We start from the raw sequence: 18,320 nt of genomic DNA on the forward strand, positions 1-18,320 counted from the left end.
ACTCGAGACAATTACAACTGTCTAGATTTTCCATTGTCTCGTGCAACAGTAACAGGATACCCACATCTACGAGGCCAGTTTTTATCGTCTATAAATTAAACTATTCCACGGTTTTTTTAACTAGTCCACGAGAGGTGTAAAACAGCGAATCTAATTCGTTCGGGTTCGTGAGTAATCGGTTCCACGGAAACGGACGCAATCTGCCCACGAATAATGCATACGCGGGATAATAGGAAATTTCGCATTGAATGCAAATACGTCTATGCGCGTTCACGTGACACACGCACGACAATGGACGTTGCAAAAAAAAAGTGGTACGACCGATTTATTGCGTGGAGGAACAATCGCAATACAATCGTAACTTGTCTACTGTTATTTCTTATCGAGCGATCCCTTATAAATTTCATCGATAAACTCGTCTGCATAGTAACAATATTGTAATTAAATTTTATAGGTCGGATAATCGTGATCTGTTTACGATTACACGCGAGCAAAATATTTTGCTTGTCGCGAGAGTAATCGTAACGATCCATCGACGTCCACTTCCGATAAATTCGAACGATCGTCGACCTTTGCACTCGACTGCCCCGCGCCGCTTCAATATTGCCGACGATATCGCGAACGGATCACGCTCGGCTGAGCTTCGTTCTCCAATTAATTTAGACTCGGCGGGCGTCCTGTCTCATTGAAAACGCTCTCTCTCTTTCTAACTCTAATACCATGCAAATACTTGCACGCTTTCGGCTGTTACTTCATTCAGGGATATCCCGCTACTGTTATTTTTAACGATAGAGAGGCACGCTTTTACGTGTCTGTGATCTACAAACAACCGAATTCAACGCTAGACAATCAGAACTATCAAATATTATATCTATACACAGAGTGCAACAGAAACGGGTGAATATACTTATCTAGTAATTTTAAGGTCTGTGAGATGACTACCGTAAATCCTCGATGAGTGTTCGAAGGCTAGTAAACATTAATTATTCCATAAACTAATAGCTATATGCGTCTGAAACAAATATAATTCGCCTCAAAATTCCAAACTCTATCAATGTGCGAAACCTCCTTAAAAAATCAGCGTTACATCCAGATACCTCTCCTTGACAATACCGAGGTATCCTCGAACACTTATCGATAATTCCCTGTTGAGTTATACCCAAAATTCTATACCGTACTGCGTCTAGAAATCCAACAGAGCGAACGCTCCATAAATACCCGCCGCTTAGGTCTGCATCCTCTTCCAAAAATACCAAACTCCAGCGCAGAAGACGATACCACCTACAGAGTCCAAACGTTCCAAGAGTAGAAGTAGTGTTTCCGTCGACCAGTGAGTGAAAATTCCGAAGCCGTGTCAACGTCCCATCAGAAGACTATAATGCATACAGACTCGTTTAACGGCCGACAGCCCAATGCCCACAGTATCGGACCACGATCGAAAAGGAGAAAAATGCTTAAGGACACGGACGGACCGACGGTGGACTGGTTGTACCTACTTGACCGTGAGCAGACCGTCCGTACGGGCGAAGTGATGAAAGTTAAGTGGCGCGGCCTAAGGTCGTTACCACTTCTCGTACACGCATCGTTCCATCGGCGTTCAGTAGACGATGACCACTCGGTGGCATCGCATCGCTTCTCTGGCTCTGGATCACACCTGACCAACTGTTCGTTGGAGAAACACCGACCATGAGGAGGACGACGACGCTGCTGGGATCGTTGGTCTTGCTGGTAGCGATCGTCTGCCGATCAGCGAGCTCCTTGAACCCGGACGCTGGTCCCTGGGTGCAGTCCACGCAGGGTGAACCATGGCCGTTGCCCAATCTCAGACGTCTCGGGAATGCGTATTATTTGCTCAGAGCGTCCACGTTTCAATTCAACGTGAGTAAACGATTCCTCGAACACTGTGACATCTAGAAACGGGAATAATTTTTTCATACACGAATATCGATACTTCCTTCAACCCTCGGACGACTGAGGGATCACTTTGAGATTTCAATAACGTCGTCCTATTGAACAGCTTCTCATAACTAAATTTCAGTTAGTTAATTGTTTGTATTAATTCGTACGTTAGGAGAGATAATTCATAATGAGATTTGTTCGAAAGTCCATTTAGAAGGAAGAATGCAGAAGGGGTCAAAATTGATTAATTTCTATAGGTATTCTATAGATGTTTAATATCTATAGATTTTCATTTCGTATTCAAGCAGTTTCGGGGAAATATTTCCTCCTGTACAGGGATAAGTGTTATCGTGTGCACGTTTACTTTTACCTGCGAGCGGGTTTCTATCGATAACGCGGACGAGGGAAATCACCCACCGCATACAAAATCATTTTATGCGTGTATGCGTGCTGCATACACGCGGAGAGACTAATACACTGCGCTAGTTTTATATGAGTAAGCGTGTGAACTCCACTTCTACGGATTCGTTTTCCACTTCTTTCGTATGAACGCATTGAACACGAACATCACTGAGGCTGATAGCATGTATAAAATATATATATAAACAAAACTTTTTAAGTTACACGGTTTTAAATATATATATATAAAAAAATTAAATAGAAAATAAAAAAATATATACTTTGTAATGCTACACCGGATGACGACGTTGCTCGATACATTAAACAGCTCTGAAATATTGCCAAGTATTTAAATTCTCTCGTACAAATTGTGCCACAATAAATGCAAATACATGTACGATGCACCTGTTACTACTCATTTAATACCGTATCATTATGCAAATTATCGTGCAGGTAGTCGGCGAGACTTGCGATATAGTGGTGGACGCGATCGAACGATACAAAGCGATCATTCTGACGGAAGCACGTATAGCAAAGATCTTTTCGCAAGGACACGGTAGATCGTTACGGGAAAACAGCACCAGCAAAGGCACGCTCACCGCTCTGGACATTCATTTGGGGGAATCCTGCGAAAAGGACGGGAATCACTGGCCCCATTTGCAGATGAAAGAATCATGTAAGTTTCTACGACTGTTTACCGCCGAACGTAGGAAATCTGGCGTTTCAGCAGCCGAGGCATACATTCTTTTGTAAACACGCGATAACCAGTTCCGCCTGAGAGTTTCGGCGTGAATGAATCGAAACTAACGTCATCATCGATTATTTTTTTCCTCTTTAAATCGTGTCCTCGGTTTCCGTCGATTCGAGGAATCTACGTAAAACACGAACAGCACGGATTTAATGATATGCAAGTAATCGCGTCGTTGATTGCTCCGTCAGGGACGATTGAAACAGAGGCGAGCAGAAACCACGACGGAGAGCATGGATCTCTCGGTCTCATCTCGCCTTATCGCGTTCAGCTACGAACTGAGGTCGAACCGAGCGATTAGCAAGTGATTATCTTCACGCACATTCTTCTAATTCTACTCATGGTCCAATCGATTTAAACTTAAACGTCACTAATTCCGTCTCACGTTCATCATCCTAACAACACATCTTGTTTCACGGAATTTCGAGATTACAGACTTCTCTCGATTATCGTCTGGCTTGTTCTACACGATTATTGTCCAGGCGTTATCCCCATCACTGGGGGAGGGGGTGGAACCCTTTCAAGCGCATACTTTGTTGCCGAGGCTCGAGCTATAGTCAAAAAACGAATTTACGAGGATCTGAAGCATTTCCCCCTACAAGATTATTGTCCCAGCGCTGACCCGAATTCGGGACAATAATCAAGAGGAGTCTGTACATGGGAAGAATTTCGGTGTGGAAACACTGTTGATAGAGGTTTCAGGTTTAAATCTATTTTCACAGATACTCTAAGCATCAACGAAACGTCCACGGTCGCTAATCTCGTGGCGGAATCGGTATGGGGTGTTCTACGAGGCTTGGAGACCTTCTCGCAGCTCTTATTCCCAGCCGGCGATGGTCCTAACGTGAGTCACCGATACACCACTAAACGAATCTTCCCTCGATAACGAATAATATTCCATGATTTATATCGACGTGCCCACAGCTGAAGCTTAGGTGTCAGACTATCGTCGATCGACCGAAATTGCCCCATCGTGGGCTACTTCTGGACACGTCCCGCCATTACCTGCCCATCCCTGATATACTGCTGACGCTGGACGCAATGTCCTATAACAAAATGAACGTTCTTCACTGGCACATCGTCGACGATAACAGTTTCCCCTATCAGAGCTCCAGATACCCGGAACTGTCCGCCAAGGGAGCGTATCATCCGACGATGATTTACACCCTGAACGACATCCAGCATATCGTTGAGTACGCGAGGCTTAGGGGTATCCGTGTGATGCCGGAATTCGATACCCCTGGACACACCAGATCGTGGGGTTTGGCTTATCCGGAGTTGTTGACCCCTTGTTATGGTAAATATTCACATTCTTGTTATTGTTATATCTCACCTAAACTCCATTCGATGATTTGTTGTATTAGTGTGTTTTAATCACATATTGTAAAAAGGGTTTTCACCCGTACAAATTAAATTAAATTAGGTTAAATATACCCCCCCCCCATTGTCGGTGGAAAGACACAACAAAACTGTCATCACTCGATTAAACGAACAATCCATGTTTCGTGTCAGACCCACAAGGTAAACTCAGCGGCAAACTGGGCCCCATGAATCCCACGAATCCACACCTGTACGAGTTCCTACGGAATCTGTTCTCCGAGATCGTCCAGGTGTTCCCTGATCAATACGTTCACCTGGGCGGCGACGAGGTTCCGTTCGGTTGTTGGAGGAGCAATCCCGATGTGAACGCGTACATGAACACGCACAACATGTCTAGGAATTTCGCGTTACTCGAGGGAGAGTACATAGCGAAGCTACTTCAGATCACCAATTCCCTGCAAGCGAATGCCATCGTCTGGCAAGAGGTGAGTAATATTTTTTTTTCTCCTCCACCACCAAGTACATACACTGCCGTTCGTAAGTATTAGGACACCAATCGAATATAAAGTGAATGTAATTAAGCGTCAGGAAATTGTTGAAGGTCTGAAGAAATTATTGTTCAGGTTTAGGGGATACAAAGATCGACGCTTATGCTACTATAAAGTAATAAAAAAGGATCGAAATGTAATCGGAAAGATCATTTTTATGAAACACCATTTTTTCTTTATACAGACCAGGTGTCTTAATATTTACTTATGGACGGCAGTCTACGATAATCCGAGTTACCACGCCGACAACAACATTTTTAGCCAGGTGTTTCAAGGAACAGTTTAGAATTTCACTGCAAAAATCACACCTCTAACAAATTTCAATACTCCTGCTCGACTAGTTAGAGCTAGCCCACTTTTCGGACCTTCAGCATATACATCCGGATTTAACAATAGCGACCGAATAAACAGAATTTGCAAGCAAGTGAACAATTACAGCAACCTAGTTGATTGTTTTAAACCGAATGCAAACATATTCAAAACTAAACTCTATCTGGAAGTAGAATACACCAAATTGTAAGCTAATTATTCGTATACACATGTATTTTTATAGATCTGTCACTTGTGTAATGTTTTTGTAATTCAATGAGCTTTTGTCCCGTAGAAATAAATTATTATTATTTATGCTAACACATTCGACGTTGAGTCTGCAGGTCTTCGACAACGGTGTCGTGATGCCGAGCAACACGGTGGTGCACGTGTGGACAGGTGTCTGGGCGAAGGAGCTCGAGAACGCAACCAAGGCTGGGCATCCTGTATTGCTGTCCGCTTGCTGGTATCTGGATCACATCGCCGGCGGTGGCGATTGGAAAAAGTTCTACAAATGCGATCCCCTCGGTTTCAACGGCGCCTCGAACGCAACCGGTCTGATGCTCGGCGGGGAGGCTTGTATGTGGGGAGAGTTCGTGGACAGGTAAAATCATCCTTTATATTTCTTTAAGGTAGTTCTTAGATAAACCACAAATATCGAGCAAAACTAATTCGGAATACAAGAAACCCTTGTGTAAAATGTGAAATCGATTTACCAGAAATTGCTAATAAAAGTTGATGCATTTTTAACCCACAGTGACATATGGTGAATCTGGGAAAGAGAGGGTTTTAGTTTTACTTTGTTTTCTGACGCAGGAAAAGTGACTCAAAATTCGTCAAAAAAACGTCCCACAATAGACAAATGTTTAGACATTCAAATAGCGAGCGACAATTCATTGAAATACACAAATTTTTAACTAGCGTACTCACATTCAGGTCAATTAAAATCAACATAATCTGTGCTAATTATCAGCGTATGATAGATTGCACGCACACAGAGACTACAGTAAAAAAAAAGATACATATACACGTTGTTAAAAATTATTATTATTATCTTTATAGTATCATACCACCATTATTTTTATCGTTTATTAACGAACTTCAATTCGACTGACACAGTTTGGCTAATCACTACGTTAACTCTCGAATCCTCGCCCTTCCAGCGTGTATATATCCCTACTTTTATATTTTTACAGAAACAACGTGCATCCCCGAATATGGCCACGTGCTAGCGCGACTGCAGAACGTCTTTGGAGCAACAACAAACAGGACGAGAACAGAGCAGCCCAACGCCTGGAGGAACATGCCTGTCGTATGAACAGACGCGGAATTCCAGCCCAGCCGGCGAACGGTCCTGGATTTTGCGTGACATGATATAAACAAGTATTCCCTTTTCCGTCACGGAGAAGGAGAAACCCATGAAGTACGGCAATGTTTATCCAACGCTTCGGGGCCACAATTTACTACGCGCATGGAAAACAGTCCATAAATTGCAACCGATTAAAGAAAAACATACGATGATTTGTACGAATTTTGATAAATAAACGAAGCGATTGTTTCAAGAAACATCGCGAATGGTACCCAGTTATTTCTTACCATTTTGTATACAAAATGCTATTAATGATATTAGTAAGTATAAGAAATTGATATCTGAAAGCGAATAAATAATTCCTCTTAGTGCCACCTACTGGTAAAATAATATCGAAACACGTTTGCAAATATTTGCAATGGTATTCACCAGGCCAAGTTTCAACGCCTGCCCTGTCGATCATCGTAACGATCGTTCGAATAGAGGAATGTCGTGTTGCCTGGGCGACGAATGAAACAAAAATGAAATTTTCAATGCATTAGACCAGTTTCTCGACCATCGCCAGCGAAATTTCAAGCGGCCGCCAATTACCTCAATGCACACCGATGCCGTCGTATCTCGTTGGATAGGGGCTCATCCATCGTTGGGGGTTTGATGACAGATCATGGGTTTATGGGAATTCGCTGGAAATATGTCGACATAATTCCTCTTGCCGCAGCAGTGCCCCGTTAACGCCGTGATGTACAGGTGAATTTATTTCATATCTCCAGCTAGATCCGCTAAATCTTTATAAATCAGAATTTTCAATGAAATCAGAACCATTTTGAACCTCCCTATGACGAAACGGTCTTATTCTACTATACACTGAACGAAGAACCATAATTTTCTTAGCTAGAAATAATCGCTGGTTTCTTCTGTAATAGATGCTGCGGAAGCGTGCCTGATTGTCCTCGATCAACGTGTTGTACCCCATCTCCATGTTGTTCACCACCGTCATGTGCACCACCACCGTGCCCACCCTGCATCGTTTGCCGGCCATCATGCCCACCACGATGTCCTCCTAGACCGACTAAAACAGCAGTGAGTTTCAATTGGGAAAACTCAACTATCATAATCTACAAAATCCATTTTCGGTGACATTGTCCAAAATCTTCTAAAGTTCACTAAAGTTTTGATAGTTTTTATCAAACCGCGATCGCATGGGGTAAATGTCTCAATTACAAGTGCATGTATTTCTTTCTTTTTAGGTACATAAAAATCCCAATTTAATCATAAAATTTTCCAAACCCAATACTTTATACGTTACATTTTTATTAAATACAATAAATAGAATGCCAGTCACTGGCAGTAATTGGGACATTTACCCTAAAATGAAATTTTCAAATCAATCATGCGTAAACGAATTGTTACTTTCCGATGAAAAGCTGTCAAGAATACGATCTTAAATCTTCGAGACGATGCAATTATCACGTAAATTTATTAAACCTCCACAGTCATGCGATTACGAATAACTTAATCAACCGTCCAAAATTAGGTTTACCTACGGCCTTGTCCGCCCTGTCCACCGTGTTGCCCGCTTCCTTGCCCGCCAAAGGTAGTCGTGACCTGTCATCCACCCCCGCCCCCGTGTCCTCCACCGCCTCCGTGTGTTACATACGTTTGTACCAAGAAACTGGTTCCCTGTATGCCCTGTCCACCGCCCACTCCTCCGCCTTGCTCGCCATGTAGACCAATTTGCAGTTAGTTTCGTCATAGACATTTCCACCATAGAAATTTCCACCGATGTATAAATATCGCGATCGTCCTCTAACAATTTCACCCTTACAATTTATCCGTATAGTGTCCCGCCCGCATTGCTAGCGCAAATTAAACATGGAGAAATAGTTATTTGTTTACCAGTTTCGAGGCGAATTACGCTGGATCCAACGAGAACGACGGCTGGATGCGTCGTCTATCTTCGTCAAAATAAAGGTAAATCGCGGGAATTCTGTGCGACCGAAATCAGCTCGTCGTTAATGAAATCTTTCTTATTTTTAGAATCTAATAAAGAACTTCCATGGACATGAACGAAAACCGAAGTACTTCGATGATTACTCGGCTCGAGTCACGACTCGACTGAATTATCCCCAATTATAGGATTTCCTGAATTTCGACTTTTATCGAACTTACGACGAAAATAACCCGATCGGTCTTTACACTGGATTTGACTTAAATTGAAAGCGTCCTATCTACGAATTTTTGACATACCTATTAGAGTGACAAATTTTGTTTTAAACAAGAACTTAAAACTATTATGGACTATCCAAAATATGAAGAACGGTAACCAATTTAGAGAGTATACCCGGATGATTCTTCCCAAATGTGACGAAAAATGAATCTCGAGTTGCGTCCAAAACCTGAAGCGACTAAAATTCTTATTAGACAGATATGTGTTTCCTCGTGATCAGCTTATGTTTCGTCGATATTTCATTGACAAGGACGTACCTTTCTTAATGCGAAATCATGATTTTCTGGTACAATCAATTTCATTGAATTCTCCATCCAAACGGATGCCTCTGCTCGACTTTATGTTGCTACGACACATATTCTGGCCCCCTAAGAATACGTATTCTAGCAAATTGAGAAGTAACGAGGATCCTAGGTGGCAGTAGAACCTGGATAACTATTTAAATGAACTAAAGTATGCGATAAGAAAAGTACCCGAGCAAACGCTACGATTATACCGGTAACGATCAACCGAACGCGGTTTACGATAGGTCTCAGCATTTAAACGTGTTGCACGCAATAGAAAGCAGGTACCATTCATTTTTTTACTGTGATTTTTTTTATGAATCAAGTCACGTTGTCAAGATTTTGGTACGATTGCGGCAACGGAATGACTGATCCGGCCGTATCGCGTTCGAAACTCCGGAATGCAACTCTGCGGTTTGCTCGGCGAGAAAATCCATTTGAAACGTGAAATCTAGCAAGTTTAAAACGAGAAACACAATATTACATTGTACATCTGAGAACACACAGAGGTGTGTTATTTTGTAAAACGATACTGAATAAAAATAGTACAATTCTATCCGTCGTTGTTTCACCTTCAACGATCCAAGTATTCGCTAAATGATATTTAAACTCTTCGTAATTTCAGGCTCGCAGGGAAATTCAAATTGCAATCTTTCAAAATTGGGTACTCGAGGGGTGGTTCTACGATAGACGTATATTAAATAAAATTATTTAATATGATTTTAAGAATGATAAGTAACTCAAATTTTTATATTAAATAGCAAGATCTTTAATAGAATAACAAAACAGTTTCTTCTTTAATGCTGATCTAAGGATAAATACTATAAGCACTGAAATTTGAAAGTCTATTAATAGGCTACCGGTCAGTAAAGTGTTGATTTCTATTTTTTTTATTATTATTATACGTCTATGGGTTCTACAGGGTACTTTATACAAGTACGCTTAATCCGCCAACAGTTTAACACGACAACGAAGTTAGCAGAACGTTCCCGAGCGGAAAGCAGCATAGAAATCCGCGTCGAGAACGCGTCCCAAGACGGTGCCCATGGCAACCCGGCACACGTTGTCTCGTCAACATTTCGTTCGCGTCTTTTAAAACTCCAGTGTACCTCGGCTAATCAGAATTTCCTATTCGGATTTCTCGCAAAATCCGAAGCTAGAAGAATACCACGATTCATTTTGGACGATGCGTTTCTGAACGGAACCAGAATTCCCGACAAAATTCCAAACGATTATGAACAAAAGGCAAGCCACACGACGATAGCCTAACATTCGATACAGACCGTGAATCGTCGCTATTCACCGATTAAATTTCAGAAAAGTCACGACGGACAGCAATGCCAGACCGAAAGCTCCGATCGGCCGTCCAAGTACGAACAGCTTAAACGGAAAAACGAACACGATGAAGCAGAGAACGACGAGACCAGAAAGATCACCGTCCACGCAGAATCTCCCACGCGGAGAGCAGAAACAGGCGCCGAACAATGTTGTCGAGACGTCGATGCCGAAGACCAGATTCAATTCTCATGATCGTTGCAAAGAGTTCGCGTCGTTCTCCTCGCCCAGATTGAAATACTTTCCAGTCGAGAAAATGAAACGGATCGAGAGCGCACCGCCGTTCACGCCCGATCCAATCGGTGCTATCATCGTGCAGCAGAACCCCCAAGAGAGAGGCATCATGTACGTCGCTGGATCCTCCGATCAGAATTGTGGACAGGGTGACACGACAACGTTGCAGTCCGAATTGTCGCATCAACAGCACCAGGTAAATTGATCCGAATATATTTAACCCTTTCGCCTACAATATCGTGTGAGAGCTGTGGTACGTCTATCGGGCCAAACATGAGAATTTCAAGATGATTGATCTTCTTGTTCACCGATGAATCGTTCGTAATGACTTGTCTAACATCCTGCAAAAAATTAAACCAGTTGTACCTTACACATGTATTTACATATCAGAAGACGTGTGCGATTAGCACAACTTCGAACGCACTTCCAAAGCGTCAAATGGCTCGACGCGTAACCGCCGAGGCGTTTATTGTGGCACGTCTCGTCGGCACTTAAATCATAGGCGAAAGGGTTAAGCATCGATGAATGTCATCGTGGCCAGCCCAACTGAGTTACAGAGATTCTGTAAAGATCGATTCGAAACTAACAACCACACAGGTAGATTAATCTATACATATGTATCAATCATCTTGCAGAACATGCACACCGTCAGTCAGCAACAGGTTGCTCCTCATCACTCGATACATCAGGTCGGTCAAATGAATCCGAACTCCGAATCCACTCTACACCAACAAGTCCCGATCAATCAGGCGCATCGACCTTGCGTGCCTCACGGGCAGCGTGAACAATCCCCGCAAAAAAATCCTCAATCGATGTACCGCAACCCGAGCCAGAACGTGGCGAATCTTCAAGCATCGGAGCATATGCAACAATCCCCGCGATCGTTAATGAATCCAGAGAAGTACAGGCCTGAGAACAACAGTGCAGAATGTCCTGATTACGACCGACAACCTGTCGGCGGTCGAAGTGCGTTGATGTACAGGCAAGCGGTATTGAACGCCCAACAACCAGGTGTACAATCGCAAATATCCACGATACCCAATTTGTCCAACTTGAGCACCAATCAGCATCATCAACCGCCGAACCATAACCAATACCCACGGCATGCTGCTCAGCAATCCCCAAACGTGAATCCTCAAACTCTTCAGCAACTACAGCACACCATGGCTCAGCAGCAACAGATGCGGCAACAGATGCAACAACGACAGCAGACTATGGTTCAACAGCAACAGATGCAGCAACGAGCAGCGTCCGCTTATCAAATGCAGATGAATAACAAACAGCAGATACCAACGAACCAAGGAAATTTCTACAGACCCAGTAGTACGCAATATGGGGTTCCAGGACAAGGCATGACTTCGCTCCAAGATGCAACGACGAACCACGCGAGGAACACGCAGATGATGGGTAGAATTCAGCAGAATTATCAAACACCTCAGAGGAACTTTGATTACGCGATGAATTCTCAAAGTGCAACGCACCTGAAGCCCTACACCGTCAACGTGGTGAACAGCCCACAGCAGTTCGTTCAGCAAAATCAGCAATTGATGACGCAGTATCAACAACGACCTGTGCAGTTCTATAGAAAACCTGATCAGCAATTGTATCGAACTCCCGCGGAGAATGTGAACCAGAATCAGCAGATGGTGTACCATCAACCAGGATTTAATCAGCAATCGATTCCTAATCAGCAACAAACGGCGCAACCTTATCAGCAACCCATTCCTAATCAGCACCAAACGGCGCAACCTTATCAGCAACCGATTCCTAATCAGCACCAAACGGCGCAACCTCATCATCAACCGCCTGTAGAGAATAATGAACCGAATGAACGTAACAAAACATGTCTGTCGTTCACTGCTGCCATGATACGCGACCAAGAGAAGCTAATAGCCACTATGAGACAACAGGGTGTGCCTGTTGACATCATAAAAAGGCAGTTCGACGGGTTGCTGAACGAGCAACGCAGACACCTGGAGTACATCGAGGATCTCCGTCGGCAGGACGAGGAACAGGAAGTCACGAGACCCGTGGTTGTCAGTCGACGACGGAAACAGATCGACGAGAAACCAGACTGGATGATTCATCTGACGCCGCCGAGACGGTCCTACATGGAACTGGAAAAAGCGCACCAGGAGCAAAAGGAGAAGGAACGATTAGCGAAAATACAAGAGGCCAGACAGCTCCAGCAGCAACAGGACGAAATGTCCAATCAAATCCCGGCGTATAATCAACAACAGTATCAATACTATCGGCAACCTAATATCCAGCAAGTAACCGGACCACCGCATCAGCGCACGTTCGCCCCACCTGGAGCAAATCCAGGAAAATATAACACGCTCGCATCTGTTAGATCCACTCCGAACATGCCCACGATGAATTATCAATATTACCGTCAACCCCAAGGCGGGCCGAACTATCAACAGATCCCGTACGCCCACCAACAGAACCCACAATTCCAACAGTATCAACAGGTCTACCAAGATATGCCTCAGCAAAGTCAGAGCCAAGTCCATCCTAACACCCCAGCCTCCGAGAATTTCAGACCGTCGGCTGAACCCTCCAGCCTGCTGAAACTTCGAGTCTACAAGGATCACATCCGTCCCCAAGGCCGCAACAACGGGTTGCAGGATCCGGCCGTGGTAAAGAAATATCTGGAGGAGAAGAAAACATCCACGGAGTTTCAAAGGGGTTTGGAGTACCTTCATAATTTGACTCCGAAAAAGCCTCCGGTCAGGCTGAACGGGATTCAAGATAATTCAGAAGTGGAGGCGGAGCTACAACACCAGCTATACACGCCATCCTACCAGCCACAACCGAAAAGGACCTCCGCGAACGGTCTCGAGAACACCAGAAACCCCAACAACCCTCCGCCCCAACGTCTGATCAGGCTAACGAAGCACGAACCAGAGTTCCAGAGAGAGTATCCCAGGCAGTTGCAAGGCAACGCCAGGAATTGTTACAGCGTACCAGCCGAAAGGGAAAATGGAACAATGGCAGCTAACGAACAAACGTTTTATGGTCAACAACAATATCCAGGATACACCTCGACGCCTATGATTCCTTATAACGAGACCAACCCAACCACGTCACGTGGCAACGTGTTGCCTTTCAGGTACGACGGGAATAATCATTCCCAACACTATCAACAGATGCAACAGTATTATCAGAACATGAGAAATCTCACTAGGAACAACGGCCAGGGGGACGTGTCCGGATCGACACAGAAGACCGCAGTCCCGAGCAACCCCGGTTTCGATCGTGCAGGCGGCGATGCCAGCGGATACGCGGACGGCCAGACGGCGGAATGTAAAATGCCACTTTACCGGATGCATTACAGCCAACCTGATCTCCACGAGGCCAGAACCATCGGTGGTGTGAGGTACCTGGCCAGGAAACAGGACTGCATGCCAAACACGCAACTCGTGTCCCCGGAAACACTGATCGCCAGCAAACACCTGCAACCCCCAGTGATCTACTGACGAGACATTTCGATTGTTTACACCTTTTTATAACCCCTTTTTTTTTTTAACCCCATTTGTTAGCACGATTTTGTTTTCGAAGTGTGTTTTATAGAGTCGTCTTTTACATTGTCTTTTCTGTGTGTAGATGATTTTTGAACTGTGATGTATATTTTTGCTAAGGAACCGCACACACGCTTTTTAACATGTGTGTCAACGAGCGGTATTTGTAATTTCGAGGTTTTGTCACTCGTTTTGTGTAATAAAGTGCTGTGGAATTCTGTTGATGTGTTTCTTGTTTGGTAGCATCGATCAGCGAAGATTCCCAGGAAGATTATGCTATTCACGGTAGCCAGTTGTTTGCCTTTCAACGTCAAGTACATCCTCATTGCTGGAATTGCTGCTTTTTCTCTGTTTTTTTTTTTATTCACCCCGTTGTCCTCTTTGCACAGCGTTTCGCCCTCATCAGCAAATTGCCGTCTGTCAATGGAATACCATCCACTGACGAAGTGGTCCGTCCCTTCCCTTGGTTTATTCTTCAGAAATTTCTGTTTGCATAACATGAATAATATTATACAATTCCGTCGTAATACGACCCTTTGATAAATCGAAACACCAAGTACGTGAACGCTCTTCGTTATTCTTTTTCTATCGAACCAAAACTCACGCTAACTTCCGATCGTTGGTTTCTCCGAATAACGTTTTAACGAATCCACTGCAAAATTCTCTGTAAATGTTTACTCGATGTACGAGTAAACATGAATTGCAAAAAGTACCGTAACTACATGGACGAACTAATGACGATCATCGATGAGATCGAGTGTCTGTGAGTAGTTTTTCGAAAAGCAGGCCGTGTTATTCTGTCCGTGATCTTTGAATAGGGTTATTCTAGTGTAGCTGCCCGTTTTTCAACGTTATCTTCGAGAGTTTATTTAACAAAAAGTATAAATTTATATTGAACGATATTTTGCATGCATTTATTAATTGGAATTTCAATAAACCGCGTTACAGACATATCTGTAGAATCAGAAGCTATGAACTAATGCGACCATAAAATCAATTTTTTTACTCTCTACACTAGAGTACTAAACAGCTAAAAATGAATGAATTTTTTGGAATTTACTGTAAAGAAGGTATTAAACCAATCTCCTTGAAACTTTGAGAATATTTTATTGTACAATCAAATTGAATACAAACTTTTTATTCAGTTTAATTGTACAATAAAGTATTCTCAAACTTTCAAAGAGATTGGTTTACTAATTTCTTCACAAGAAATTCCTTAAAAAATTCATTCATTTTTAGCCCGTTTACACCAGGCTTCCCTCCTTAAAGCCTCTGAAAACACGCGGGCTCGTTTCACAGAAAACCGGAACCGGAAATATGCAACGTTAGGTGCCCACCGCTTGGATGTCCACGTGGACCGTGTCCAGGGATGTGCTGCTCCGGGGGTTACTGCGACTCTTGTTGTATATCGAAGATGCCCTGTTGTCCACCACCCCCGTCTCGTCCACGATGTCGCGCACCCCCTTTGTGCTGGCTTAAAGCTTACGCCAAGTCGGTTGGCTATCCCCCAGAATCCTGTCTGTCCCCACAAAACGCGTGCAACCGCCAGAAATCCGGATGCTTGCCTCCACAGAATTGCTGCCCCCCGAAATTTTGCACCACCGTTCCCATTTGTAAATCACCCTGTTGCCCAGACACTACGTATCAGTGCTGTTACTGAACGATCTCCTCGAATATTTCAGTTATGTTTCTCGTGAACGATATACAAATGATTGTATCGACGAAATATATACACGTATGTAATTTTGCTTGGATAAGAAATCGAAAAAACAGTGACAGTGTACAGAATCTCTTGAATAGAGTACAGTGAATCCTCGATGAGTGCTCAAAGGCTCCCAAGCATCGACACGAAGAAGTCCTAAAGTGTAAAGTTGACTTTTTAATGAGGTTTAGTACAGTGGTAGTGCCTGGAATTCCGAAGCCAATGATATTTTGTTCACCCGTATGTGACCATTAGTTTATGAAATATTTAATATTTAGTGCAGAGGCGCCTTCGAACACTCATCGAGGATTCACTGGCGTTTAAATCGTGGACGCTTGTCACAGCAGTGTCTCGTTCGTAAATCAGTAGTCAGCGATTAAGTAAGGCGCGTCGTCGTTCCATAAGTTCGGAAACTGTTGTTTTGGGAGGGGAGGGGGCCACCTGAACTTCGACTAATTTCGAATTAACCTCTCAAAGAGCTGCTCGACGTACCGACGGTATGATCTATATCAACCACGGTATTACATTATAACGAGCATCAAGTGGGTAGCGTGATTCCAGGCGTGCATTCCGAAACTTTCGAATTCAATCGAATCTTAATCATTTTCTTTCCCCGAACTTTTTTGCACGAAACTGCTCGGATGAAGAAACGATTATTCGATTATTCCGACATTCTTTGAAGCACCAAATAAATGAAGATCGACGTGGCTAATTAATGGTAACCACGTTATCGTGTTTCTTACAATTCTAAATGTCGATTCGAAGAATAGAATTAAGATTAATGTTAATCTTTACCGTCGAAATAGAATATTTTGAAACATTGCAACAATCGAGATGAACTGGCAGGACCAAGATCGAATAAGACATCACACCAAACCATTCGATGCATCAGGAATTATACAGCGTTTGACATTAGACCTGCAAAAGGGAAGACACGAAACAGAAGGGGTTAGTTCGAAATATTTCCTACTACTAATTCTGTTATATTCGCGAAGAAACAAAATTAAATGGATGTTTAACATTCGAAACAGAGCACTCCTCCGTCCGAGTTCATGAGACAAATGTTAATGACGACGGAAGAGAGGACGGAATTCATCTTGAAATCAAAGTACAAGCATGATTTATCACTCTATTCGAAATGTCTCGATCGCAGCTTCGACGTCACTCCCAGCATCGTCGTTTTTCAAAAATTCAAATCCGGGGAAGTGTTCAACGTGATAATGACAGTTCGTAACGTGTCGCAGGTAATCGTAAGAAATGTAGAAAAAAAAATTAAACGTAATGATCGTATTTAAATAAAATAAAATTATAGGTTTCACGATATTTGAAGACGTCCTGCAACCTCAATCCCTTCTTCTCCATTGAAAATCGTGGATTGTTCTCGACGATGATCGCGCCAGGTCTCGCGAATTCTTATAACGTTAAATTTTCCCCCGAGAAGGAGAGAGATTACCTGTATCGATTGACGTTCCTAACGAATACCGGCGAAATCGTCGTTCCAATCATAGGTAAATCGAATATTTTGTTACTAATCCGTGGAAGATTTAACAATACGATCGTTCCGATTCAGCGATCGGACCCAGAGGAATTTTGGACTTTCCCGATCAGATCGAATTACCATCGACAGCAGTGAAGATTTCCTCTACGAAGACAATATTTGTACGCAACGTGGGAACCGCGCCTGCGGTCTTTAATCTTTACAGCGACAAGTAATCAAAAATCGATTCGTTCGATTGCGGGTAAATATTTACAATAAGAGAGCCACCTCCGATTTCGATGATTTTTAAAATGATCGATGACCTTGACCTTGACATATATTTTCAAGGTCACTCCTGAGCTATCTTCAAATAATTTCAGTTATCAAATGTTGTTTATTGAATAGTATATTAAGAAAACAATCATACCTATTACCTGAACTGCTCCAACGAACTCTCGATGACTTACTTTCTTGAATTATTTTTAACCAACTCTGAAGCATTATACTTATCTTTGATAATAACTCTTCCAAAACAATAGACGAGTTTCTACTTGAAGTGGTGTACGACCCTAAATTAAAACCTTCACAACACAACTCAAGGTAAGACCTTGAAACATATTGAAAAATCTACGAAATCGGAAATGGCTCCTTTATTGTAAATATTTACCCGATTGCGTTCCGTTCGTTAATTCGACGTTAATATTCAGTCCTTGTTTCTGGATCGAGCCATCGAAGGGCAGAATAGAGGAAGAAGAAACCCTACAATTCACCGTCCACTTCCTATCCAAGAAAGCCGGCGATTTCGAAGGAAAACTTTTCCTCGAATACGAAACAGGTCTCGAAAAATGTCGTGTACTAATAACATCTTCATTACAGCAATTTCGGCGCACCGACATAGCAGAGTATAAAGGGAAAACTTGATAACTATATAACACTTGTCAGGTGGGAAACTTGAAATAGTTCTCCGTGGTTCCGCCCAGAATTGTCTTATTCGCCTCGGAAGAG

The 18,320-nt window shown here is 43.0% G+C and overlaps 1 protein-coding gene across 1 annotated transcript; it reads left to right on the top strand.

Annotated features, from left to right (window-relative positions):
* Positions 1-1,627: 1,627 nt before the first annotated feature.
* On the top strand, positions 1,628-6,801 carry LOC107191635 (beta-hexosaminidase subunit beta-like). The gene is made up of 7 exons (XM_015580722.1): positions 1,628-1,878; positions 2,752-2,974; positions 3,769-3,890; positions 3,971-4,343; positions 4,559-4,851; positions 5,568-5,827; positions 6,420-6,801. Exons 1-7 carry the CDS (start codon positions 1,687-1,689, stop codon positions 6,595-6,597), a joined length of 1,641 nt encoding a protein of 546 aa, XP_015436208.1. The 5' UTR covers positions 1,628-1,686; the 3' UTR covers positions 6,598-6,801.
* The last annotated feature ends 11,519 nt before the right edge of the window (positions 6,802-18,320 follow it).

The sequence above is a fragment of the Dufourea novaeangliae genome, unplaced genomic scaffold (genome assembly GCF_001272555.1).
Source record: "Dufourea novaeangliae isolate 0120121106 unplaced genomic scaffold, ASM127255v1 scaffold228, whole genome shotgun sequence".
Lineage (NCBI taxonomy): Eukaryota > Metazoa > Arthropoda > Insecta > Hymenoptera > Halictidae > Dufourea > Dufourea novaeangliae.

Bases quoted from the DNA above. Each gene is read 5' to 3' on its own strand.
- LOC107191635 (XM_015580722.1), top strand. From the start codon at position 1,687: ATGAGGAGGACGACGACGCTGCTGGGATCGTTGGTCTTGCTGGTAGCG. The intron at 1,879-2,751 runs GTGAGTAAACGA...ATTATCGTGCAG, and splicing joins CGTCCACGTTTCAATTCAAC to GTAGTCGGCGAGACTTGCGA. The intron at 4,852-5,567 runs GTGAGTAATATT...TTGAGTCTGCAG, and splicing joins ATGCCATCGTCTGGCAAGAG to GTCTTCGACAACGGTGTCGT.